This window comes from Malaclemys terrapin, chromosome 7, assembly GCF_027887155.1.
Source record: "Malaclemys terrapin pileata isolate rMalTer1 chromosome 7, rMalTer1.hap1, whole genome shotgun sequence".
Classification (NCBI taxonomy): Eukaryota; Metazoa; Chordata; order Testudines; family Emydidae; genus Malaclemys; species Malaclemys terrapin.
Genome location: NC_071511.1, coordinates 88193716 through 88220977, shown reverse-complemented (window position 1 = coordinate 88220977; position 27262 = coordinate 88193716). Strand labels below are relative to the sequence as shown.

The window sequence follows — 27262 nt, the reverse complement described above, 5'->3', positions numbered from 1 at the left end:
ATTTATTTCTGTGAAGACGATAGACATGGCTTTCCTCTCATTGAGTGAGCCAGTCTTTACGTTTCAAATGGTTTTTAAAGCTTAATGTACAATTAGTGCCACTATTTAAGACAGACTTCATTATAACCATGAAAGTAAATGGGTTCAGTGGATAAGTAGATTTCCATTGGAGATTTCACATCTCACCTTTTCCAGGGGTGCTAGCTGCTCCTTGAGGTCTTCTAGCCGCCCAATCAACTCCTTTTCCTTGTTCAGTTGGTGTTCCTCAATGCACAGAGTGGTGTACAGCTGCTGAACCAATGTCTTCACATCATTCAGCGTGGTTGCATCTTCATGGCTTAGGAGGTCTAAAGAAAAAGGAGACTGCTTTATGTGCCTTTATCCACATTGGTTATCATGTACTCTTCAAAACAGCTATGGGATTCCAGGGATTTGCATTAGTATCTATTCGGCTTGCAGAGAAAATTTATAGAACAGTCTATTGCAGAGCTGCAGCACTCGAGTTTTAAGCAAAGTTATGAAACTTTCTAGGAAGAAAGCTATGCTTCACGCTAGATGCACCTAAAAACTGATAGCAACGGCTATACTGCCTTATACCCAAATATTCCAACATAGCCAATTAACAGAATAGTCTTTATCCCAACACCAAATATGGAATGCTTATTAAAAATCAAGCAAGCCAGTAAAGGAGAGTCATAGCTAATTAAATACTAACTAGTATATATTCCATGCAGAAAATCTCAATAATTTAAACATTAAAGTTGAGAAATCAAGCACTGTAAAGCCATGAAAAGCAATGTTAAAAGATTGGAAGCTTAATTTTAATTCTGCTTACTTGTATTATGGCTGCCTTAAAATATGTTATCCAGTGTCAATTTGTCAATACAAGTTAGAACAGGGGTGGACAAACTACGGCCCAGGGGCTGCATCCGTCCCTCCAGACGTTTTATTCCGACCCTCAAGCTCCCGCTGGGTGGCGGGGTCTGGGGCTTACCCTGCTCTAGCTGGGGATCAGGATTGGGGGTTTGCCCCGCTCAGCTCCTGGAAGCAGTAGCATGTCCCCGCTCCGGCTCCTACCCATAGGAGCAGCCAGGGGGGCTACGCACGCTGCCCCCACCCCAAGCGCCACCCCTGCAGCTCCCATTGGCTGGGAACCGCGGCCAATGGGAGCTGCAGGGGCAGCGCCTGCGGATGGGGCAGCGCGCAGAACTGCCTGGCCACGCCTCTACGAAGGAGCTGGATGGGGCACATACTGCTGCTTTTGGGAGCTGCTTCAGGTAAGTGCCACCTGGACCCTGCACTCCTAACGCCCTCCTGTGCTCCAACCTCCTGCCCCAGCCCTGATCCCCCTCCTGCCCTTGAACCCCTCGGTCCTAGCCCAGACCACCCTCCTGCATCCTCAACCCCTCATCCCCAGCCCCACCCCAGAGCCTACACCCCCAACTGAAGCCCTCACCCCCTCCTGGACCCCAACCCCCAATTTTGTGAGCATTCATGGCCCACCATACAATTTCCATACCCAGATGTGGCTCTTGGCACAGGCACCGACTCCGGGGCTGGAGCACTCATGGGGAAAAAATTGGTGGGGGCGGAGCACACACTGGCAGCTCCCCACCCCGCCTCCTCTCCTGAGCGGGCCACCACGTCCTGCTTCTCCCCCCTCCCTCCCAGTGCTTGCGCCGCAAAACAGCTGTGTCGCGCGGCAAGCCTGGGAGGAAGGGGGGGGAGGAGGAACGCAGCGTGCTTGGGGAAGAGGCGGGGCCAAGGCAGGGATTTGGGGAGGGATCCAATAGGGGCAGGGAGGGGGCAGAGTCGGGGGCAGGGCTGGGGGGGGCGCGAGCACCCACCGGCGCCAACAAAAGTTGGCGCCTGTGGCCCTCGGGCCAAAAAGTCTGCCCACCCCAGAGTTAGAATGTATATAAACTTGTATACAGTAAATTGCAGTATACAATCTTCAGGTTTAGCTTGATTTCTAGATTTTACTGAGACTTGGAAACCAAGCTAAGTTTAAAAAATATCCATTCAGTAAAAACTAAAAAATATTTGTAGCTTTAACACCAGCAGCTCCATTGTAAGAGATGGCTCAATATTAAGCCACACTTCTCATCTTTTATTTAGATCAAATATCAGCAGACTGTTTTCTTTAATGTAAACAATAAATCACCTTTTAAAAAGGAAGTAGCTTCTACCTGAATGCTTGGCTGAAAATATCTTTTTAACTCAACTTTGTGGTTTCTTGGCATTTATTTTCTAAAATATATTGAAAGAGTATTTGTAAAATGAAAATACAGCTGAAAAGTTAGATGAAACTTAATGGTGGAGATTGTTGGTGAATAATAATTTTACAGCCATCAGCTAATCAAGGAATTCTCCCTAGGAGAATGAGCCAGAGTTGGAAATTTCAATTTTCATAGCTGATCCTAGACTCCATCTGAACCAGCACTACTACTGTCTGTGCTACCACACAGCTGAGCTGCGTAAATTTAGCAGGTCTAGTCATCATCATGTATTAGAGTTGCATGAACTGTTCTACACTGGGACAAATAACTTCTCCTCTCAACACAGAAAAGTATATAATGGTATATTTGATTTAACAAAGGGAAAAATTAGAAGTTAATTGGCAGATTCACTTTGTATAGTGTCTTAAGACTGGTTGAGAAGAGCTTGGGGTCCCACCGGTTTATGGTTAGGAGACACGTTCAAAGTCTCACTCATTCCTTGAACCAATAGGGGTGTGGGAATGTGAGGAGGGAGATTCAGTATTCAGAGAGGGGAAATTACCCCTTCTGGCTCATTAAAGAGGTGAGCAGATGGACTCCAAAGGGAATTCTCCATTGACTCATCTGTTCAGAGACCACTTTGATGTGTGAATTTAAATAGTTGGAGCTTTTGTTTTACACAGCTATTCATAGATTCTAGGACTGGAAGGGACCTCGAGAGGTCATTGAGTCCAGTCCCCTGCCCGCATGGCAGGACCAAATACTGTCTAGACCAACCCTGATAGACATTTATCTAATCTACTCTTAAATATCTCCAGAGATGGAGATTCCACAACCTCCCTAGGCAGTTTATTCCAGTGTTTAACCACCCTGACAGGTAGGAACTTTTTCCTAATGTCCAACCTAAACCTCCCTTGCTGCAGTTTAAGCCCATTGCTTCTTGTTCTATCCTTAGAGGCTAAGGTGAACAAGTTTTCTCCCTCCTCCTTATGACACCCTTTTAGATACCTGAAAACTGCTATCATGTCCCCTCTCAGTCTTCTCTTTTCCAAACTAAACAAACCCAATTCTTTCAGCCTTCCTTCATAGGTGATGTTCTCAAGACCTTTAATCATTCTTGTTGCTCTTCTCTGGACCCTTTCCAATTTCTCCACATCTTTCTTGAAATGCGGTGCCCAGAACTGGACACAATACTCCAGTTGAGGCCTAACCAATGCAGAGTAGAGCAGAAGAATGACTTCTTGTGTCTTGCTCACAACACACCTGTTAATGCAACCCAGAATCATGTTTGCTTTTTTTGCAACAGCATCACACTGTTGACTCATATTTAGCTTGTGGTCAACTATAACCCCTAGATCCCTTTCTGCCGTACTCCTTCCTAGACAGTCTCTTCCCATTCTTGTCACCCAGCTCTGAAGGCAGCGCTGCTGCCAGCAGCAGCAGCGGAGAAGTAAGGTTGGCATATTGAGCATGGGGAAGGGGTGGAGGCACAGAAATAAACAGAGGGGGACAGAGCATGCAGAAAGAGAGACAGGGACGAGCATGGATAAGGAAGAGGAATCACAGTGGGGGAGAGGGGAATCACCAACAGGGGCAAGGGGGAGCTGGGAGGGGTCCGGTCCTGCTGCCGTGGTTGTCTGAGGGCTCCTAGCGGCAGGCTTGCTAGCACCGAGCTGAACTGTGCTGGGGCGCAGCAGGTGATGTGAGGTGTGCGGGGCTGAACCTTGAGCTGCAGCAAGAGGCAGCAAGGGGCTGGGGCCCTCATACTCCTCCCTGGCCCTATGTGGGGGCAAGGAAGCCTCCATGCTCCTGTATGTGTGCCCACAAGATGTAGAGCACAGCCCCCACAATTTTCTGACTAGCCCAGCTCAGCCCCCACACCAAGAAGTGGCTGGTGCCGCCCCTGTTTGCAACCCTTTATACACTCTGCTTAGTTTATTTCACTGAGGGCTAGCATCATTCAGCTGTCAACACAGCTTCGGTAACAGAGTTTGCTGGTGAGATTTTGCTACCTCTACTGGCCACATAGGTAGTTGGGAACACGGTAGGTGCCACATTCAGAAAACAAATCTCCACTACTTAAGTGCCTCAGAATGGTGGAAAGGATTTGTATGTGGAGGGTTCTTCCAAACCAGATGACAGTAGTTTTAATAGAGGTCACATTTTGGATCTAAACTAAAGAGCTTAACACCCCATATTAAAAGTTAAAAAATGCTAAATCAATTCCACTAGTTTTCTTCATTTATTCCTTTATTAGTAGGGGTGTTGCTTGAGAACAGGATGGATATTTGTTTATAAATGTTTGATGCTATATACAATTATACAAACATTGAAGTTAGGACTTCAAGTGGATGATTACACAATAGGAAGATTCACTTTAGAAATAACCTGTTTTTATACAAGTGTCCTTCACCTTTGAAATGTCAATTAGTTTGTGAGACTGAAGTAGCTCCTTAAATAACTAAGTGCAGAATTTGCTACTAAACATTTTTGAAATTATTTTTCAGATGCAACAAATTGGTTTTACCTCTCTTTGGTGGTTGAACATGGTATGTTAAGTCATTGATGACCAGTTTGAAGTCATCCAGCAGGAGGAGGTCTATGCCAGTTGAAGAGGCTACTCGTGTACCATCTGTAAGATAAATCACAGATGGACTGATTAAGGATTAGGAAGAAAACATTCACTTGTATTACTGCAGTTAAAGAAGAAGCGGACACCGTTACTTATACAATTTCTGGGCTAAGAAAGTGTTCAGGAACTCTAATGATTTCCTAGTAGCTAGTACTCTGCCATACCATTCAAGATCTCCCAGTTTATATTCCTGACTTGGCAAGGACTGACTCGTTTTCTGAATCATTTATAGAGGAAAGTAATCTTTCAGTAGTGTGTGTGGTCTAGTAACTAGGACTTTCAGGAGCCAGTCATGTCTTGCTGTCAGTTGGATATTCTAACATGCTACCATGTTCTGCAATAGTACAGACATTGGATGCCCTGTATCTAATCATTTGAGCACTGCAAATCTGCGGATATCTGCTTTGTATCTGTAAACCATGTTTGCAGACTGGATGCAGATACAAATTTTGTATCCACGCAGGGTCCTACTAATCATGCTAGTGTAAAATATGATTACTTCCACCCTCTATGTAAGAATTGACAACAGCTTTGACACATCCAACCCAGTGGGGTCCTCCTTTTTGAATTTCCTATCTAAGGTTTTCTAGAAATATATCTAATTCTATGTGTCATCAGTTTGTGACCCCACAGTAAAAAACGGTTACCTACCTTTCATAACTGTTGTTCTTCAAGATGTGTTGCTTGTGTCCATTCCAAGTAGGTGTGTGCGCGTGATCGTCAGTAGGTTTTTCCCCTAATGGTACCCGTTGAGTCAGCTGCGGAGCCCCCTGAAGTGGGGCCTTCATGGCTGTATATATATAGGTCTCTGCTGACCTGCCACCTCTTCAGTTCTTTCTTGCCAGATACTCCAACAGAGGGCAGGTGGGTGGGTCTTGGAATGGACATGAGCAACACATCTCAAAGAACAGTTATGAAAGGTAAGTAATCATTTTTTCTTCAAGTGATTGCTCATATCAATTCCAAGTAGGTGACTCCCAATTAGTTCCCGAAGGAAGTGTCGGAGTTCACCGAGTTGCAGACTGGAGCACTGCTCTACCAAAAGCAGCATCATCCCTACCCTGCTATGTGATGGCGTAGTGCGACAAAGGTGTGGATAGACGACCACATCGCCACCCTGCAGATGTCCTGAATGGGGAGCTGCACCAGGAACACTGCAGACGAAGCCTACACTCTGGTGGAGTGCGCGGTCAACGCTGGGGCCAGAATCTTTGCCAGGTCATTGCACGTCCTGATGCAGGCTGTGATCAAAGAAGAAATTTGTTGGGATGAGATAGGAAACCCTTTAATCCTTACAGCGATGGCGATGAAGAGCTGCATCAACTTTCTAAACAGCTTTGTATGTTCGATGTAAAAAGCCAGTGCATGTCTAATGTCCAGGGAATGGAGCATACGCTCCCTGTCATTGGCATGCAGTTCCAGGAAGAACACTGACAGGAAAATGTCCTGATTCGCATCAGTAGGAACTGCAACACTACTTTGTAGGGAAAGGCAACTGGACTTTGTCCTTATAGAAAACTGTATAAGGGGGCTCAGAAGTTAACGCTTTTTGCTCAGATACACTTCTGGATGAGGTTAGGGCCACTAGGAAAGCAACCTTCCAAGAGAGGTAGAGCAAAGAGCTGGTTGCTAGAGGCTCGAAGGGGGTCCCATGAGCCTTCAGAGGACCAGGTTGAGGTCCCACTAGGGGGGACCAGTTACCGCACCTGTGGGTATAGTCTGTCTAGCTCCTTAAGGAAGTGTCCAACCATGGGGCTAGCAAATACTGACTGCCCTGCCACACCTGGGTGGAAAGTGGAAATAGCTGCCAGGTGCACCTTAATTGCTGAGGCCGCCAGCCCTTGTTGCTTTAAGTAGCGTAAATAATCCAGTATAAAAGAGGACTGAGGATTGGAGTGGAGGGATACCCCTCTGCGAGGACCAAACAGAGAACCGTTTTCACTTGATCAGATAAGTGGCACGAGTGGAGGGCTTTCTACTGCCCAAAAGAATCTCCCTAACTGAATCGGAGCACTGGAGCTCTAATGAGTTCAGCCATGGAGTTTCCATGCTGTGAAGTGGAGACATTCCAGATTGGGATGCTGGAGGTGGTCCTGGTCCTGCGTGATGAGGTTCCACTGAGAGGTCTAACAGTGTGGAGAACCAGTGTTGGCGGGGCCACACCGGTGCTACAAGAATAAGGGATTCCTTGTCCTGGCGGACCTTGAGAAGGACTTTGAGGATGAGAGAAAAGGGTGGGAACGCGTACAGTCGTTATCCCACCCATGAGAGGAGAAAGGTGTCTGAGATGGAGCCGGGGCTGTGGTTCAGGAAGGAACAAAACTGCTAGCACTACCTGTTGCTGCGGGTCATGAACAGCTCAATATGTGGCCATGAAAGAACTTCCTGAGGTGATCGGCTAGTTCATTTTGTCAGCCCGGCAGGTACGATGCTGCTAACTGTATCGAGTGGGCAATGCAAAGTCCAACCGTTTGAGGGCTTCTTGGTAAAGGAGAGAAGAGCGAGCACCACCCTGTTTGTTTATATAGAATATTGCTGTGGTGTTGTCTGTCAACATTGAAACACATTTGCCCTGAAGACGGGCCTGAAATGTCTAGCAAGCTAGATGCACTGCTCCATAGCTCCCTGACATTGATGTGCAGCAATAGTTCTGCCTGGGACCATAGACCTTGTGTCCTGAAGTCACCCAGGTGTGCCCCCAACTCCGGCACCGACGCATCCGTGACTAGTGAGAGCGATGGCTGTGGCTTGGAGAAAGGTACTCCCACATAGACCACCTGCGTCGGTAGCCACCCCCAGAGGGACTGGAAGAGCCGAGGAGGGAGTGTGACCAGCCTGTCCAGCATGTGCCGGCTCAGCCTGTACACCTCAGCCAGCCATGCTTGGAGAGGGCAGAGCCGCAGCCCTGCGCGCTGCATTATGTAGGTGCAAGCCGCCATGTGACCCAGCAATCTTAGGCAATGCCTGGCTGTCGTGGTTGAGAATTGATGGAGACCTTTGATAATGGCACTTAGGGTCAGAAAACGAGACTCAAGAAGGGACGCCCTGGTTTGGGTGGAGTCCAAGAGGGCCCCAATGAATTCTATTCTCTGAGTGGGGGGTTAGGGTCGATTTTGCCACATTGAGGATGAGACAGTCTAAGGAATGTTGTCTGCACCAGGTTCACGTGCTCCTCCACCTGAGCTCGAGATCGCCCCTTGATGAGCCAATATTCCAGGTATGGGAAGTCTTGCACCTTGTGCCTGTGAAGAAAGGCCGCCACGCACTTGGTGAACACCCGAGGAGCTGCCGATAGTCCAAATGGGAGGACCGTGAACTGATAGTGCTTATCACTGACCACAAATCGCAGAAAGTGTCTGTGGGACGGGATTATGGAGACATAGAAGTATGTGTTTTTCAAGTTGAGGGCGGCATTAGTCCCCCAGATCCAAGGAAGGGATGGTGGAAGCCAGGGAGACCACGCAGAACTTTACTTTCTTCATGAATCTGTTGAGATTTTGCAGGTCTAGAATAGGCCTGAGCCGACCCTTGGCCTTGGGGATTAGAAAATAACGGGAGTAGAACCCTCTGCCCCTAAATTCCAGAGGAACCTCCTCTCCCGCCCTGAGTAGAAAGAACGATTGCACCTTCTGCATAAGGAGTTGCTCATGAGAAGGGTCCCTGAAGAGGGATGGGGAAGGTGGGTGGGAGGGAACAGAATTGGAGAGAATATCCCAATTCCACTGTGCTCAGGACCCAGCAGTCTGAGGTGATTTGAGACCAGACATGGTAGAAATGGGATAGACGGTTCATAAAGGGAGGGAAAGGATCCAGGCATTGAGCTAGTGCTCTGTCCTTGGGTGCACCTTCAAAAGTTTGGCTTTGCGCCCAACTACTGTTTAGCCAAGCCCTACCCCTGGCCAGAGGAGGACTGCAATGGGTGCCTCCTGTTACTCCTGCCCTGCTTTCTACTAAAATACTGTCTAGGAGGGGCAGAGTAGAATCGTGTGGTGGTCTGGGGTTTAAACGGCTTTCTTTGAGGGGCCAGTGTGTCAATCCCCAGGGACTTAAGGGTCCCCCGTGAGTACTTAAGGCTATGCAGCCTTGAGTCAGTCTGCTCTGCAAACAGGCCCGAGCAATTGACGGGCAGGTCCTGGATAGTATTTTGGACCTCTTGCGAGAGCCCAGAAACCTGGAGCCAAGAGCTGCGCCTCATAGACACTGCCGTGGCTATAGTGCAGGTAGCTGAGTCAGCAGAGTTCAGGGCGGCCTGTAGAGATGTCCTGGTCACCACCTTGTCCTCCTCCAGGACCACTGAGAATTTGGAGCGTGAGTCCGCTGGGAGGAATGCCTGAAACTTCGCCAAAATGTTCCAGGAATTATAAGCATAGCAGCTTAGGATCACATGCTGAATAGCTATCCGAAGCTTGAGTCCTCCGGTGGAGTATACTTTCCAACCGAAGAGGTCCAGCTTCTGGGCTTCCTTGGATTTAGGCATTGGCTCCAGTTGCCCCTGCTGCTCCTTATGGTTAGCTGCCTCCACCACCAGGGTCCCAGGCTGGGGGTGGGTAAACAGGTGCTTGTATCCTTTGGATGGCACAAAGTATCTCCACTCTACCCCCTTAGCTGTTCGTAGAGGCAGGAGTGTGCCACAATACCTTGGCAGTGTTTTGGATAGCTTTAACAAGGGGCAAGGCTACCCTTGATGGCCCTTCTGGGGCCAAAATATCGACCATCGGGTCCATGTCCTCCATGACTTCCTCCGTTTGCAAATTAAGGTTTTGGGCCACCCTCCTAAGAAGGTCCTGATGGGCCCTAATGTCCATGGCAGGCAATGTGATGGATGTCCATGCCACTGCCTCATCAGGGGAGGAAGAGGATGACCCCTTTGGTTGCATGGAGTCTTCCAGACCCGGAGCGGAGGGGGGGCTGCCTGGATGTACGCCCCTTGCGTTGCGCAGGTGGCTGCTGTGGTGCCTGGTGCCGCGGTGGCTACAGCACCAGTGCTTGTGCCAGTGAATCCCAACCCCGAGGGGATTAGTAGGCAACAGACATGGGCCTCTGACACCATGGCCCTGGACTCCGGCACTTGGGCTTGGTGATAGGTCCATGGTGTCCAAAATGCCCACTGAGTCGACCCCTGCCACTGAGGGGGACCAAGACATTATGGGCACCTGTTGCCCCTCATCCCGCCTGGGGATCAGTGCTGGGAGTGGTACCAGCTCTGGCAAACACGTAGGAGTCCGCCTCTGACTCAGAAGAAACGTCCGAGCCCGACCATGGTGGAGTGGATCCAGACATTGCTGGGGAATGGTGCCGCAGCGATGGGAAACGGTGCCACATCATAGTGGACTTGCTCCTGTGGTGGACAAGCATTGGTGCTGCTGCTGCTGCGCAGGCTGATGGGATAGCAGGCTGTGCCGTCATGGCAATCAGGTCCCTTGCTACCTTGAACATGTCCAGCATGGAGGGAAGATCAAGATCCTCCTCCAGTTCCTTCTGTACCATGGAGTCCACCAGGATTGACGGACCTTCCCACATTTGGCGCTGGCATTGGCAGGCTCGAGGCTGAGTGTCCCGATGTGGGACACACCCCATTGGTGCCTGCACACTCCGATGGCTTGGTAGGGGAGCGCCCCCTATCAGTCCTTTTCTTCTTGAGTGGCACCAGGGACTGCGAGTGGTGCCGCATGCTGGAGCTGGTTCTCAGTGCCAGGGAATGACAGTGCCAGGGCTCCTTAGATGAGTCCTTCCTCAGCGCCAAAGCCTTCCGCACCAAGGCCGGTGCACTGGGAGCGAAGGGCTGACTCCATGAGGAGGAGTTTCAGCCAAGAGTTCCGCTCCTTTTTAGTTCTGGAGATAAAGCCCCTGCAGATTTTACATCTGTTCACTTTCACCCAGGCACTTAATACAGGAATCGCGTGGTCCCCCTTTGGACATAGGCTTAAGGAACGACTCACACGACTTGAAGCCCTTAGATCGAAGCATGCCCCAGTCCTGGGGAAGGGGTTATTGCGGGGGGGGGACCCCCAACGTAAACCTAACTAACTTAAACTAAACTACAACTAAGCTACATAACTGTTTATGTCTGTTTACAGATAGACAAGAAAGATGACCAGTAGGGAAGCACTTGCAAATGCAAGAATGAGAGCTGCTCCAATGACTGTCACTGGTGGTAAGAAGGATCCTATATACATGGCCACGAAGGCACCACTCCAGGGGTCTCCACTGCCAACCAGACAGGTACCGCTAGGGGAAAAACCTTACGACGATAATGCACACGGCGCGCACACACCTACTTGGAATGGATATGAGCAATTGCTAGAAGAATAACTGTTTTAAAGCTGTGGTGGTGCATACACCATGCATACACAGTACTTGAGTGTACTTTGCTCTATGAACACTCCTCCTTCTTGCAAACTGATTAGAGGGCTCCAGTTGTGTCACTAACAGAGTCTCTAAATCAGGTTTTTTTAGTACACTCCTGCCATGCCTTCAGTCTAGACATTAGGGTAACCACAATCAGGACTTACAGTGGCCATAAGGCAGTTTAGCTGAGCAACTGTACTTTGCGTGATTAATAAAACTTGTTTGGAGACAGGGCACAGGTTATCTACACAAGTTCATGAGGGAGCATCTCTATAAAGCAAAACCATTTGCTTGTTAAACAGAATTTCAACTGAACGAATATTTTAGATTGTAGGGTTTAAATATATATTTAAAGAAAAAATACTTGAACAGCAGCAGACCCTTTCTACTCTTCCTGGAATGATTTAATTTTGTGAAGACCATAGTAAGGAAAAAAAGTGATTCTTCTCGGACTTCTTTCAATAGAGTGTCTCCATGGATAGTCTCTCATACTTGGATGCTGGTGCCACTATCAAGCATGGATTTACAAAAAAGACCTAATTTTCACAGTGAGAAAATGCCAACACCTTTCTAGATATTTGGATCTAATAGGCAGGGAGAGGGAAAACAAGTTAATTAATCCATGTTTATATTTCTATTCTCAAGGTAGTTTTTTAAAGTGCTCCATGGTACTTTGATTTACCTTTTTTGCTAAAAGGATTCTCATTCAGAGGTATTAATGTGAAGCTCCTCTTTGCCACTTTGATATCCTCAATCATTAAACTCCCAAATACCTATGCAACTTCTAAAAATGAGGTTGTTTGAGCTGTTACATTCACACAGTTACAGTAACTAATGCTGCAGCAAGGGCCAGTGTGCTCTTGCTCCACGCAATTTTCATTATGAATCACTTTTTTAAGAAGGCAACTATAGCTATAGCAAAAAGTAGTTTCTAAGTTGAAGCTTGGTGTTAGAAATGTCCCCTCTCCCTCCACATTACTGTCTACCCTGTCCATGAAGTATATGAGCATGCACTCAGAGAACTAATAGAATATTCCCTATGGTGGAGGCTGCACTTCCACTGGTAAACATGTTCAAGACATTACTTTTAAAACAGTTTAAGGTCTGAAAAGGTGCTATAGTTGAATGGAATAAGGTGATATGGGTAGTCCATTTGTTTGCATAAATAATCGTACCTGGGGAGTAGATTGCGACCCGGTCAATTCCCCGGTCCTCTGCCTGCAGCTGTTGTAAGAACACTCCAACAGAGTCTGAGATAGGTTTAAGCGTGAACTGGCAACGCTCTCGCCGGGATGGAAGATTCACAGAAATCACAGGTAACCCATTTTGGTAAACCACTGTCACATCTAGAGAAAAGAATATTAGACTCAAGACAGACCATTTCCAAATATGCAGTATAAGGAAAAAAAATACCTTGTATAACAATCTTGTATATGTCCCATGAAGACATGGCAGGGATGGTTAAATATCAAAGTGGAAGCTCCAAGTTTTTAATTATTGTTTATTACTACACAGACAGCCTTATCAATCTTCGTGTTGAAGGATATCAGAAGTTCTCCCTCCCCACAAGTTCACAGCATCTATTAACTTTCTGGTGCTTTGTTGGAAAGTCTTAAAGTGGAGTGTGATTCTTAGAGATACGATGAAAGTGTAGCTATTGGACAAAAGTGCATGGTAATTAATAGCAGCAGTGATAAAAAAATGTTCTTTAATCTAAGCACCAAACATTTGGTACTTTGCAAGACAAAAGGTCTTTCAGATTGTAATCTCTGAAATAAAGACAGATCACACACTAGGAGATCCAGCAAAAGGACATACTTCAGAAAAATTATGTTTTTACTCTGATTAATTCAATTTTTCCCTATTTGTGTATAATGAACAAATCAGCTTTAAGTACGACCAATAAGCGGACAGTCAGAATTCTGTCAGAACATACTACCTTTTCCTCTCTTTAATCCTAGTTTGTGCTCTAGAACATAAATTTACTTACCCAAGTTAACAGGTCATGTGTCTAAATTCCTTGGCCTTTGCTGAAGCTCATCTTCGAGAGAACCAGAGTTTGTGTCTTTCTATTCCAATAAGCAATTGGGAACTTCTATAACTATCTATAACTTCCAGTGGTTTGAGATCTGTCTATGGATCAGAGCCTGCATTAAACTGCTAGGATTTCTATAGTAACATTTCTTTTGCTAATTTTTATTCAGCTCTCTATCTGACTTACAGTGAACCTCATCATGGTACTTGGAGATCTACAACTTGAATTTAAAAACACTCAATTTATACCATCACACGTTCAATATTGTGTTTTATTTTATGTGGTCTGATGAAAAAAATGCAAGTGGTCGTTGATTATGTAATCTATATGCAAAGTGTCAGTTGTTCAAAGTAAACTCATATTACTTATGCAGCTGTAAAACAGTCCTGACTAGAATAAATATTACTTCCTAAAGTGTAGGGGTATCCATATTCTCCTGCATCAAAATTTGCACTTCACTGAAAGGAAGGGATACATAATTTTCTTTTCTAAACCATTACAGAGAGAGAGAGAGAGAGAGAGAGAGAGAGAGAGAGAACCTCTAATTGTCTGTAGAAATGTATATGGTAAAGAGCTTACATATTCGTTAAAAAGTTTATGCCTCAAAACATTCAGAGTGTTTTTCAGCAAATTATTATTAATGACTCCCCTGGGCTCTCACATAATCATGGCAGAAAACCTAGATTATTTTCCCAAGCAAAAAAAAAAAAAAAAAAATTGCTTTCACCTTTGGGAGATAGCCAAATGTAAATTAGTAGCTTATCAGAGACCTCTTAAGCTATCCAATATATGGTGCTGCTTATTGACTTTTCTACTGAGGCATAATTCACACGCACATTTTCTGTTATACTCCATGCTGGTAGCACAAACTGTTACATCAGAGACTGGAAATATTTTAATTTAAGATGATGCCCTGGTCACACATGTCTTAGACCTGACCCCAATGCTGGGAAAGAATACTTCTTACAGAAAACCTCCCTGACTTTTTGAGGCCCCAGTGTCTACAATATGGTTTGGTTTTTTTTGAAGGGGAGGGGGGAACCAATGAGATCAACTTATGAAAACTAACTCAACTGCAAACACTATTCCTACCCTCTCTTTCGAGAATGTAAATTGGTATTAGGAGACACTAATTAAAAAAAACAACACACACACTGGAAAAGTGCAAAAAGCTGATGGCAATTTTCTAGAACTGATACAAGTTGAGTTTTAAAACTTAATGAACAAAACAGAAGAAATGTAATGTAGTCTGAACAAGACAAAGCCAGAGTTGAATTAGCCCTTTACAATGACTTGTAACCTGGCCTGAATTCCATAATGAATGTCATTTTTACTTTTTGCTCACCAAAAGCAGTGCACTCTTGGCATGTGTTGCCAGGACACAAGGCCTCTACAGTGATATCTACAATTAAAGACTCCCAAACGATAACACATTGATTTCAAAAGAATTACAGGTGGTATTGATGTTTAATTGCTTTACACTTCCAGACACTGCAACAGGATGAAACACAAGGATTTCTTTATTACATTCCCTTATACTTTTGAAGTGCTTTAAGATGTCTAAAGTCAGGGATCCAAAAATCACTAGTCACTTTTGAAAATGTAGACTAGAAAGTAAAAAGCAATCATATCAGATTTATCTGAAAAAAGTTGTGCTTGTTTGAACAGTTAAATAGCATTTCTAATCCCATGCTAGCAACTATTTTTAGGTTACTTACGATTTTGATAATGGAGGTCAATGTTTGCCACCTCTTTCACATTACTATATTGCCAGTATATCTACAGGATATTGGTTAGTGTCAGGTAAATTAATGATTTTTCTACTGTGGAGAAATGAGCTCAGAAGGAATTCTGTGACAAACTGGATGAAGTTAAATTGTTTGTTTTTTTTCAAAATATTAACATATTAATATTATGTTTTTTCAAAATATTAATTGATCCTGTGGCTGGTATGCACACAACATAATATAAAATCTAATATAAATTATATATAAGCATGGAGACCATGGGCAAGTATGTGCTAGGCTCTAGTTCAATGTAAAAAAATGTTGGGATTTAAAATGCTAGTCTGATCACATAGCCCGTGGACCTTCTCCATTACTGGAAAGAATGAGGGGATGCTGTTTCAAGCTGTCTCTACACTAGCAATTATCTGATAAACTTCCACAGTGACACTAGGACAAGTGCAGCTCCATTGTCTCGAACACTGGTGGAAGTGTGTAAACTGACCATTGGCATTTTCATCACCATCTGCTCAAAGCAGATCTAGATGACAGTAATAAAAATGCTGCAAACAAGTCTATACTAGCAGTACCCTCAATTGCTAGCACCAGTATAAGATTTCCAAAAAATTTCAAGTGTAGATGAAGCCACATTTCCTTAGGATGACTGGTCTGTGACTATACTGTGTCTTCTTCACAATACCTTATACAATGAACTTAAAAAATATATATATATATATCATTCTCAAACCTTATTTACAGCTGGAAAAGGCCCATAATTCAGCTGGATCATGGCTGATCCTCCTATCTTCCAGTGAAGGTCAGGCCTTGTCAAACCTTTACTACTGGGGGAAAAAGCCTCAGGTAAGAATGAAACTGAGGACCTCAATATTTCCAACCCAATAGATCCCAAGAAATAGAAACATCAGGCCTCAGGGAATTGATATGGGAAAAGTCAAAGAGGTAGTTGTATAATGAGATAGCCAACCAATATGCAGTATCTTTGTCAGACCTAGCCCTTTGATACCCCTGTGTGGTATGTGACCCGTAGGATTGAGAGGCATATGTAATCGAGTACAAAATGTTTATTCTTAGCATGTCACTCTGGATTAATTTTAAACCAATACTCTAATTTATATCATGCATTTAAAAGTAATGTCATGCATATACTATTTCACGTACACAATTTTCCTACTTTTTTTTTTTTATTGTAAACTGGTCACTTAATGAAAACACAAAGGTTTTTGGAAAACCTCCAGTTAAGCAGTTAGAGTTAGGGGTGGGAGACTGAACTTCATCCTTGCACTCTGTCTGAAATTTTAACTCTGTAAATGTAAGCCTCAAAAATGCAGTGTGGTGTGGTGTTCTTCTGTTTTTTAAGAAAATGTGGTCAGTATTACCTTGGGAAGTGTATTCAACATTAACATTGAAAAACATGGGCGTGTCAAATTAATACTTAGGGTTGAACATTTAACAAAATTACTTGAAGGAATAAAGTGAAATACCAAAGTACACTATGAGAAAGACTAAAAGATTCAGAACTCAAGTCATACCCAAACTATCCTACATAAATTGCATAATCGTATCAAAATTTCACCTGTCCTTCCTTTTATTCACCCTCCCTGGTTCATTTAAAACCTATTGTTATATCTGGTTCCTAAATTTAGCTTGTAAATGCTAGTCTTATTTTATATGTATTCACTGGCTACACTCAATGTTTACGTTTGTATATGAAAAGCTGCAACTCTAACTAGCACACTGGATCATCCTGCACAAGCACCGTCTACAGTTATCTTGAGCTATGGAGCCATAAAGCAGACAATGTAGAAGTCTTTGGTTTTCATTTTGTAGCATGAGTTTGGTGAACTGGACCTTCATTTCACTAGAGATTACCTTCTTTAGCAACAGATTCCCTTGCCTTATGTCACACAGTGACACTATTGAAAAGTGTCAGTATCTGAGCCCTTTAACTGTAAAGAAAGGAGGAAACTGCTTTAGTAATGAATAAATGATCAAGGCAAGGATCGAGTAAGTAGTTGGTACAACTGCACTTTAAGTATGTTCACTGTTTATTAAATATCTGTCACAGAAAAATACTGGGTACATATAGTTCTAGCAGAAGACTACTTAGCATGAATTTTTGCTGGACAATTCTTCCTTTCTTAAAGCTAGTTTTGTAAAAGTGGATAGTTTTGAAACTATAGTTCTTTGCAAATGACACTTTCGTCAAACTGTGACTGGTTTATCTTATATTTAGTTTATCCACCAATTTAATTAAGATCCCAGATCTATACAAAACTTTTGGGCTATTCATTCTCTCAGCAGGAAATATTTGCAATTTGGAGCACTTGTTATACTGTATGTTTTCACTAACCTGCAGACCTATTCTGGGATACAAGACTACAAAAGTGCTCTCCAAAGATTTTTCTTCAAACGTACATATAACTGGAGATCTAGCACAAGGAGCTTTGGCAATGACCCCTTTGAATTCTGATCCACTTACAATTTTTGGGGGGTGGCAGAAATGTATATTAAAGCTTCTTTTAGCTTGAAACTGCATGGCTGTGTTGTGGAAGATTTCAGACACACTCCTGTGTGTGGCAATTACTTCTTCCACTGCATGCGAATGTAAAAAGAATGTAACACACGCACCCTATCCAGAGATTCTCAAACTCGGGGGGGAGGGGGGGGGGGAGAGGTCACAAGGTTATTACATGGAGGATTGCAAGTTGTCAGCCTCCACCCCAAACCCTGCTTTGTCTCCAGCATTTATAATGGCGTTAAATATATTAAAAAGTGTTTTTAATTTATGGATGGGGAGTCGCACTCAGAGGCTTGCTATGTGAAAGGGGTCACCAGCACAAAAATTTGAGAACCACGGCCCTGTACAGACTTGTATAACAATAAATCTAAATATGCTTGGCAAAGATTGAGACAATGTTTTTGTTCTGGATAGGTGGCTTACTTAACAACATGAAATTAAAGTAACATTTATAAGGTGTGCCTTCATTTGCAGTTTGTAACATGGAAGTTTTTAATGCCAGTTTGTAAATTCTGATCTCTTGGAACTATCATTTCATCTCTATTTTGGGGTAAAACATGGCTGATCCTTTGCATTGCCTCCACAACTTTCCCAGACCCCGTTGACCTAGAAGTACACCGGTGGGGTGAGGCTAGGAGATGCTTTGCTGGACTGGTGTCCCCCTTCAGCTATTTCAAAAGCAGCACAGACTGGCTCTGGAGGGAGCTGGTATGAAAAGCTATGGCTTGTTTGGAGGGAGGAAGAGGAAAGATATAGGAAGAGTAAAAGTAAAATTGTGCTATATTTGGGGCTCAGCAGCTATTTTGCAAAAGAAAGCCAGGGATTGGTTTTGTGGCACAGCTACATGGCATTCTGTAAGATGATGAGAGTGACCTTCAAGACTCCTTGTTCTCATAAGCAAATGAAGTGGGCTGTGGACGCGATGTCTGGTTTCTGGGCATGAACATTAATCAAGCCTTTCTGAAGCAAATGACCACTCTCTTCTTAAGTCAGGGAATGAAACTGATGATAAACAAAAAATCCTTTTATCTTCCTCCTTCCTTCCCAGAGGGAGGGTGCTACCATGGTGAAGCAGAACTAGGGAAAACTCGGAAAGAAAAGGAGCAGCTGCCCTAGAAGGATTATGTGCATGCATTTATCCAAACTTCAACAAAAGATATAGGGGGAGGCCAATTTTTTTTATTTTACGCAAGCGACTTTATGAACAATATTTCATACTGCTGTTGTCTTAGCATTGCCATTTCATCTCCACCCCCACCCCAGTCCCTGGAGAAAAATTAGATGGCATCATAGGAAAAATAAACAATCACACTGGGTGATTTGAGTTGGAAAGTCATTCAGAAACAAGACTAAAAATTATTTGCCAAAACTCACCATCAGAGGGCACAACTGTACTGCAATGCACCACTCTCAAGCTCTGCCATGGAGAAAGCCTCTGGTGCACCTAGAAAATCCAAACACAGCAAAATGGAATGGTTAATAAAGAGCAAATGCTGGGTTATGCCAGTCTCTCAGACTCTCACCCCACTGCCACCTCTCTCCACACATCCTAATGACATTTATCTAGGCATATCCTCCTATCTACCACAGGGATGACAGCAAGTCAGGAGTATCGGTCATGAGCAGCATCTTTTGTTGCCATCTGTCATCCAGAAGGGATTTACCCCCTCAGCCACGTTCATGTCTCATGGTTTCTGCCCACCAAATAGTGTAGTTAGAGAAAACTTTAAAGGGGCAGCTTAGAAATCAATGTTTGTTGGCGTAACAGCCACTTTAGCTTAAAACTGAATTTTTGAACATTAAATTTGAGTCACAGGTAGAGAAGGCAAGAAAAAACATAAGGTAAAGAGCAGTACAAGTAGATAACACTTGGGAAAGACAGAAGGAACTGCAACATAATGGGTGAATAGAAAGAGTTATGAAGAATTGATCATTTTGTCCTTTGGGTATATAAATCAACAAAAACAGAGGAAAAGGTCATTTTTATTATGTTTCATACAAGCAAGCTTGTATACAACCACCTTACCAGAATCAGGGAAAAAGGGGCAAGACCACTGGGCTGAAAAAGACTGCCTTGCAGTAATCAGGAGAAAAGTACAGAAGTGGATTAATTTACTTTTGTATGTATTGACGTTATTTACACTCGGTAAGCCACATATATTAGTATGTAGAGGAGAGCCTAGAGTCAGGCTGATTTAAGCACTTGTTTCCAGAAATATTGTCTTCTAGGATAACCCCACTACATGGTGTTTAAGAAATGCTTACTGGTAGATTACAGCACTAGCACAAACCTACAAAGTCCCCCCATTTTATAAACTAGATGGTATTAGTCAAGATGGAGCAGTCTATATATTTAAGTAGTTAGTACATTTAGATATTTCAGCTGTTTGTGACCATATTTAATTGCAAATTATTTTTGTATTCCAAAGCCTGTATTCAATTACAAGTGTACCTTTAGTAAAGATTCTTGCTTTAAGTGTTTTCTGGACAATTTCTGCATTGATCAGAATTTTGTATCAAGAACTCAAACGTGTTAGTTATTGCTGTACCAAGTTGTTAAATGAACTTAAAACTATTGGGTTAGGGGCAGGGTGGATAAAAATTAATGATTTAAAAATAAATAAATAAAAAAGATTATTTTTTATTTAAATCGGATTTTTTTGATAAAATGATTTTCGAGGAAAAAACCTATCTAAAGATAGTTTTAATTAAGATACAATATAGCTCAAAGATAACTCATCATGGAATAGGGATTATCAATCCTCATTCTATAGTACGAGACAATATATTCATGTAATATTTAAGGAAAGTTTTGTAAATGAGTTCCAATAGTTCATGGATTAGGGACCCAATTTTATGGGGTTCCAGGGGCTTCTCTATAGATTATTTAGGTTACTCTTTCTATCTACCCAATGGGACTCAGTGCTCAGTCTAGAAGATACCATCAGAGATGCTTAGTTTTGCAGTTCTCAAACTGTGGATTTGTGTCTCCAGAGATTGCTTGTTAACAGCAAAACTATTTTTAAATAAATTATAAAATAATATATAGAGGTGAGAAATAACAGACCTCAACCCTATTGTCCCTCTGCACATTTGTGTACACAGAGTCAATACCTTACCTCTCTCTAAAAGTGCAAAGTTTCAAAAAGTTCAATGAATAGAAGATTGTCGGGGATGGAATATATCTGGACAAGGAGAAGTCTAGAGATAAATGTGAGAAGGGAGGGACAAGCAGTAGAAACAAAAGTGAAACTGTTTGAGCAGCATATTCCAGAAGTCTTGAGGTCTTTCTGAGTGTAGCCTTCATTGATTTGAGATCTACCATACCATTCTCTCACTAGACGGGAAAACCTATAATGGCAGCAGGCCATAAAAGAGACTCAGTTTGGGAATAAGAACCATTCAAGAAATATATGTTTGCTGATGATGTTTTAAAGAAAGTCACACCAGTGAACTGGTGGAAGTTACTTAAGCACTTGGATTCAGAGACTGTTGAAGTGATAATCTCACTTTTAACAGCAGTAGCTTCTTCTGCCAGTGTAGAAAGAATATTTTCTTCCTTTGGACTAATTCATTCCAAATTGAGAAATCGTTTTGGACCTGAAAAAGCAGGAAAGCTTGTTTTTCTTTTCCAGATTATGAACAAACAGGAAAATGAAGGTGAAGATGACTGAGTTAGCTGCAGAAGCCAATATTTTAAGTTTCTCATGTTGACCTGGCTGACATAATCGATTTGTTTTTTTTAAAACGGTATTTCATTGAACTATTTTAGTTAAAAACAATTTAAAAAAACCCCACAAACCTGATTTTAAAAAACTTAAATGTTTAAATGAATTCAAATGCTTGTTTTGTTAAACTATTATATGTTTGTGGTTGAAAAAAAAAATCCAGAATACAGAAGGTTGTTGTTTTAGTTAAATAAAACAATTTAAATGTCTGTCTGATTATGTTCCCCTCCTAATACACCATGACAAGAAAATCCTCCAAATATTAATGATTAACCTGTTGAACTGGAGATAGTTCACCTCCCAAGGACTTCATAAATATCTGCTTCAATTACCTTCGGTGAATGAAATAACCAAACCATCATTCATTTTCTGATATAGCTGTAAAACTAATCTGAAAAGTTTTCAAAATAAATCACTTAAAAATATAGAGTGTATACCTTCCAAAAATGAAACCTACATCTATCTCTGAGTTGTGAAGACTATGTATTAAGGTTATAACAACCAACAAGAATGCACTTTTATGTATAAATCCATGATTAAATCGAGTCTTCCTGACTAGTGATTTAAATCATGATTTAAATCAAATCCAGCCTGGTTAGGGGAATGTCAGTGGAATAAAAATTGCTTTCTCAGCAATTTAATTTCCCTCTCTCTTTTGAAAGCAGTTGTACAAATTGAATCCGGACCCTAAAATCACAATTTTTAGGCTGGGAGATATGCCCGCCTGCTGAGAACATTGAAAATTCTAAAAATCCAATGTAACTTGTATTGTATTTTTGTTTCACCCTGTTTCAAGGCAGAACAGCAAACCCTTTAAACTTAACACTTTTAATCCTTTCCCCCCTTATCTGAAGCCACAATCTGTATGCAGAAACATCAGATACAGAATTACCATACTGCCTGATTTTTGCAGGACAGTCCTAAGTCTGACAGCTGTTCAAACAGTCCCAAATATTCTTTAAGGCCTGTTTTATCACTACCACATAATTGTCGTCATTTCAAGTGTTCTTTCTTTAAAATCACACACATTACCCTGGTATGACGTGATGATATGAAGCCAACTATCCCTCAAAACAGTGTCAAAAGTGGCCGTTGTGGAGATATTACACTAGGAGGATTTTAAGTTTAGGAGGCGAGTATGCAGCAGGTGCAGACTAATGCTAGAAACTTTCCTACTTCAATGCAAAATATTCTTCAAAACAAAGGAAGAGGGAAAACAAAGAAATTATGTGGTGTGTGTGGCTGTTCTAAGGCAAGGTGTTTAACCATTGACCATTACTCTAAGATGGTCAAGCACTCATTTTCACACAACACAGATAACAAGGCACCAGATCTATTTTGTACCTACACATCTTTAGGAAGTGCAGGCTTTGTAATTTCTGAGTCATACAGAATCAGTTTAGTTTTGAAACAAGGTTTTCAGTAACCCTATGGAAAGAATTTGGTTCTCACTTCACTTTATAGATTCATAGATTCTAAGGCTAGAAGGGACAACTGTGATAATCCATTCTGACCTCTTGTGTAACACAGGCCAGAGAATTTCCCCAAAATAATTCCTAGAGCATATCTTTTGGGAAAATATCCAATCTTGATTTAAAATGTCAGTGACAGATTCTAACAAGAACCTTGGTAAGTTGTTTCAGTGGTTGGTTTTTAATCATGAGAGTAACTGACACCTTATTTCCAGTCTGAATTTGTCTAGCTTAGGCTTCTGGCCATTGGACGGTGTTATACCTTTCTCTGTTAGATTAAAGAGCCCATTATTAAATGTGTGTTCCCTATGTAGATATTTATAGACTAATCAAATCATCTCAACCTCTTCCTCGTTAAGCTAAATAGATTGAACTCTGAGTCTATCACTAAAGGCACGTTTTCTAATCCTTTAATCATTCTCATAACTCTTCTCCAATCCCTCTTCAATTTATCAGGATCCAGGTTAAAATCACATATCACTTACATTCATCCCAAGATTCAGAACTGGGCCTCAGTATAATGAGGCATTGTCAACAGACATCCCATTCCACGCCAAAGTGTACTATTCAACAGGTTTACAGGGAAACATGGCAGAACAATGAAATTCTGGACCAAAAGAGCAGTTCATTTCATACTTCACTGATCACATCTCCCAATCAATCATTTGAGGACACTTAGTTCATAGCCAAACTCTCTAGTTTTAGTAAAGTGATACACAATAATTATATCCAAGCTCAAACCAAGGCACACATTTACTGTACATTTAATATGAAGAGAGACTAGAACTATGAATTCCCTTTTCATGTCCATTCAATCCTTGACCTCTCTGTCTTGTCCAGAATGGGTTTATTGCTTCACATCTCAGTAGGTGTATCTACACAACATTTTGGATTGAACAGGAACGAGCCTCTAGCCTGAGTCAACGTACTTGGACTAGGAACTATGCTCTAAAAATAACTGTATAGATAGAAAGCCTATGCGTGGGCTTCAGACTCCAACCTCCAGCCCAAGCCATGACTTCAAGACACTGTCTATACAGCTATTTTTAAAAGCACTAGTGTGAACCTCCTTGCACCAAAGTTTGCTGATTCATGCTGGGAGGATCTCTACTGCTCAGTCCAAAATACTATGGAGACATACCCAGTGCTGCTTAGCTGCTCCACCCATGCAAGCAGTGGTGGAAGTGGTAGTGCAGACACTATGTCTACACTACGAAATTAGGTCGAATTTATAGAAGCGGGTTTTACAGAAATCTGTTGTATACAGCCGATTGTGTGTGTCCCCACATAAAATGCTCTAAGTGCTCTAGTCGGCGGACCGCGTCCACAGTACTGAGGCTAGCGTCGACTTCCGGAGCATTGCACTATGGGTAGCTATCCCACAGTTCCCGCAGTCTCCGCCGCCCATTGGAATTCTGGGTTGAGATCCCAATGCCTGAATGATGCAAAACAGTGTCGCGGGGTGTTCTGGGTACATATCGTCAAGCCCCTCCCCCTCCGTCAGAGCACCGGCAGACAATAGAGTCACGCCTTTTTACCTGGGTTACCTGTGCAGACAACATACCACGGCAAGCATGGAGCCCGCTCAGATCAGCTCACCGTCACCATATGTCATCTGGGTGCCGGCAGATGTGGTACTGCATTGCTACACAGCAGCAGTAGCTAACTGCCTTTTGGCGGTAGACAATGCAGCATAACTGGTAGCCGTAGGGCTGCATTGCACCAGACCCTTGCCTTTTGGTAGAAGATGGTATATTACGACTGGTAACCATCGTCGTTGTACTGCAGTGGCTGTCAATCATGGGCACCTGGGCAGACATGCAACTGTCTCGATGATGATGGCTATCAGTCGTAGTATGCTATTTTCTGCCAATCGCCCAGTATTGTCTGCTAAGCACCCAGAAGAGGCCGAAGGTGATCTGGGTGCTGGCAGATGTGGGGCTGCATTGCTACACAGCAGCAGCCCCTTGCCTTTTGATAGAAGATGGCACATTACGATTGATATCCATCATTGTCGTACTGCAGTGGCTATCAGTCATGCTGCACCGTCGGCTGCCAGCTTAAGATGTAAAAAAAAAGATTTGTTCTGTATTCATTTGCTTCCCCTCCCTCTGTGAAATCAACGGCCTGCTAAACCCAGGGTTTTCAGTTTAATCTTTGGAGTGACCATTCTGTGTGACAGTTGTTTGTGTTTCTCCCGATGCACAGCCACCTTTCTTGATTTTAATTCCCTGTACCTGTACGCCATGTCCTCATTCGGCCCTCCCTCCCTCCTTCCCCTGGTCCGTCAGATACTAGTTTTGCGCCTTTTTTCAGACCAGGCGCCATAGCTAGCACTGGGATCATGGAGCCCGCTCAGATCACCGCGGCAATTATGAGCACTATGAACACCACGCGCATTGTCCTCAGGGCCGGCTTTAGGCCGATTCGGCTGAATTGGGCCCTGCGCCAAGAGGGCCCCGCACTGCAGCTCTCCACCCCGCCCCCAGCTCACTTCCCCCTCCTCCCCTCCCCTGAACGCTCCGCCCCCTCCCCTGCTTCCCGCGAATCAGAGATTCGCGGGAAGTCTGAAAAGAAGCAGGGGCGGGCCGGCAGCACAAGGTGAGCTGGGGCGGTGGGGGCGCGAGAAGGGCTCCAGGGAGGCGCCGCCCGTTCCCGCCGAGCACGCAGGCTCCAGCGGCTCTGGCCCGGCTCGGGTCCGGCCCGGCCCCCGCCCAGCCCCCGCGGCGCGGGTCAGGTCAGGTCTGGCACGGCTCCGGCCCCCGCGACGCTACTCAGGTCCAGCCTGGCCCTGGCCCGACCACTGCGGCGCGGCTCTGGCCCGATCGGCGCGGCTCAAGCCCGGCCCCGGTCCCCGCGGTGCGGCTCCGGCCCGGTCCCCGCAGCGTGGTCCCCGCGGCTCCGGCCCGGGCCCCGCGGCGCGGCTCCGGGTCGGACCCAAGCCGGGCAACCCCGGCCGCAGCGCGGCTCGATTCCTGGGGGCGGGGATGCAGCAAGCCCCGTGCCCAGGAATCGGGCCCCGCTCTTGCTAAAGCCAGCCCTGATTGTCCTGGAGTATATGCAGAGCCAGGACATGCCAAAGCGAAACCCGGACCAACCGAGGAGGCGATTGCAGCGCGGCGACGAGAGTGATGAGGAAATTGACATGGACATAGACCTCTCACAAGGCACAGGCCCCAGCAATGTGGAAATCATGGTGTTACTGGGGCAGGTTCATGCCGTGGAACGCCGATTCTGGGCACGGGAAACAAGCACAGACTGGTGGGACCGCATCGTGCTGCAGGTGTGGGACGATTCCCAGTGGCTGCAAGACTTTCGCATGCGTAAGGGCACTTTCATTGAACTTTGTGACTTGCTTTCCCCTGCCCTGAAGTGCCAGAATACCAGGATGAGAGCAGCCCTCACAGTTGAGAAGCGAGTGGCGATAGTCCTGTGGAAGCTTGCAACGCCAGACAGCTACCGGTCAGTCGGGAATCAATTTGGAGTGGGCAAATCTACTGTGGGGGATGCTGTGATCCAAGTTGCCAGGGCAATGAAAGACCTGGTGATATCAAGGGTAGTGACTCTGGGCAACGTGCAGGCCATAGTGGATGGTTTTGCTGAAATGGGATTCCCAAACTGTGGTGGGGCCATAGACGGAACCCATATCCCTATCTTGGCACCGGAGCACCAAGCCACCGCGTACATAAACCGCAAGGGGTACTTTTCAATGCTGCTGCAAGCCCTGGTGGATCACAAGGGACGTTTAACCAACATCAACGTGGGATGGCTGGGAAAAGTACATGATGCTCGCGTCTTCAGGCACTCTGCTCTGTTTCAAAAGCTGGAGGAAGGGACTTTCTTCCCGGACCAGAAAGTAACCGTTGGGGATGTTGAAATGCCTATCGTGATCCTTGGGGACCCAGCCTACCCCTTAATGCCATGGCTCATGAAGCCGTACACAGGCAGCCTGGACAGGAGTCAGGACCTGTTCAACTACAGGCTGAGCAAGTGCTGAATGGTGGTGGAATGTGCATTTGGACGTTTAAAAGCACGCTGGCGCAGCTTACTGACTCGCTCAGACCTCAGCGAAAAGAATATCCCCATTGTTATTGCTGCTTGCTGTGCGCTCCACAATGTCTGTGAGAGTAAAGGGGAGACGTTTATGGCGGGGTGGGAGGTTGAGGCAAATTGCCTGGCCACTGATTACACGCAGCCAGACACCAGGGCAGTTAGAGGAGCACAGCAGGGCGCGGCGCGCATCAGAGAAGCTTTGAAAACGAGTTTTGTGATTGGCCAGGCTATGGTGTGAAACTTATGTTTGTTTCTCCTTGATGAACCCTCCGCCTCCCCCCACCCGGTTCACTCTACTTCCCTGTAAACCAACCACCCCACTCTCCCCCTCCCCACTTCGAGCACCGAATAAATAAGGCAATAAAGTCATTGTTACTTCACATTCATGCATTCTTTATTAATTCATCACACAACTAGGGGAATAATTGCCAAGGTAGCCCGGGATGGGTGGGGGAGGAGGGAAGGAAAAGGACACACTGCATTTTAAAACTTTAACTCTTACTGAAGGCCAG

General features: G+C 44.4%; 1 protein-coding gene across 2 annotated transcripts in view; it reads right to left on the bottom strand.

Annotated features, from left to right (window-relative positions):
• The window catches only part of MCU (mitochondrial calcium uniporter), a 168412-nt gene that overhangs the window by 6769 nt on the left and 134381 nt on the right, over positions 1-27262 (bottom strand). For both annotated transcript variants that reach the window (XM_054035068.1, XM_054035069.1), the window contains exons 2-5: positions 18872-18941; positions 12375-12545; positions 4747-4851; positions 187-347 (exon numbers count right to left, since the gene is read on the bottom strand). In XM_054035068.1, coding sequence (XP_053891043.1) covers positions 187-347; positions 4747-4851; positions 12375-12545; positions 18872-18941 — 507 coding nt within the window. The remainder of the gene's footprint in view (positions 1-186; positions 348-4746; positions 4852-12374; positions 12546-18871; positions 18942-27262) is intronic.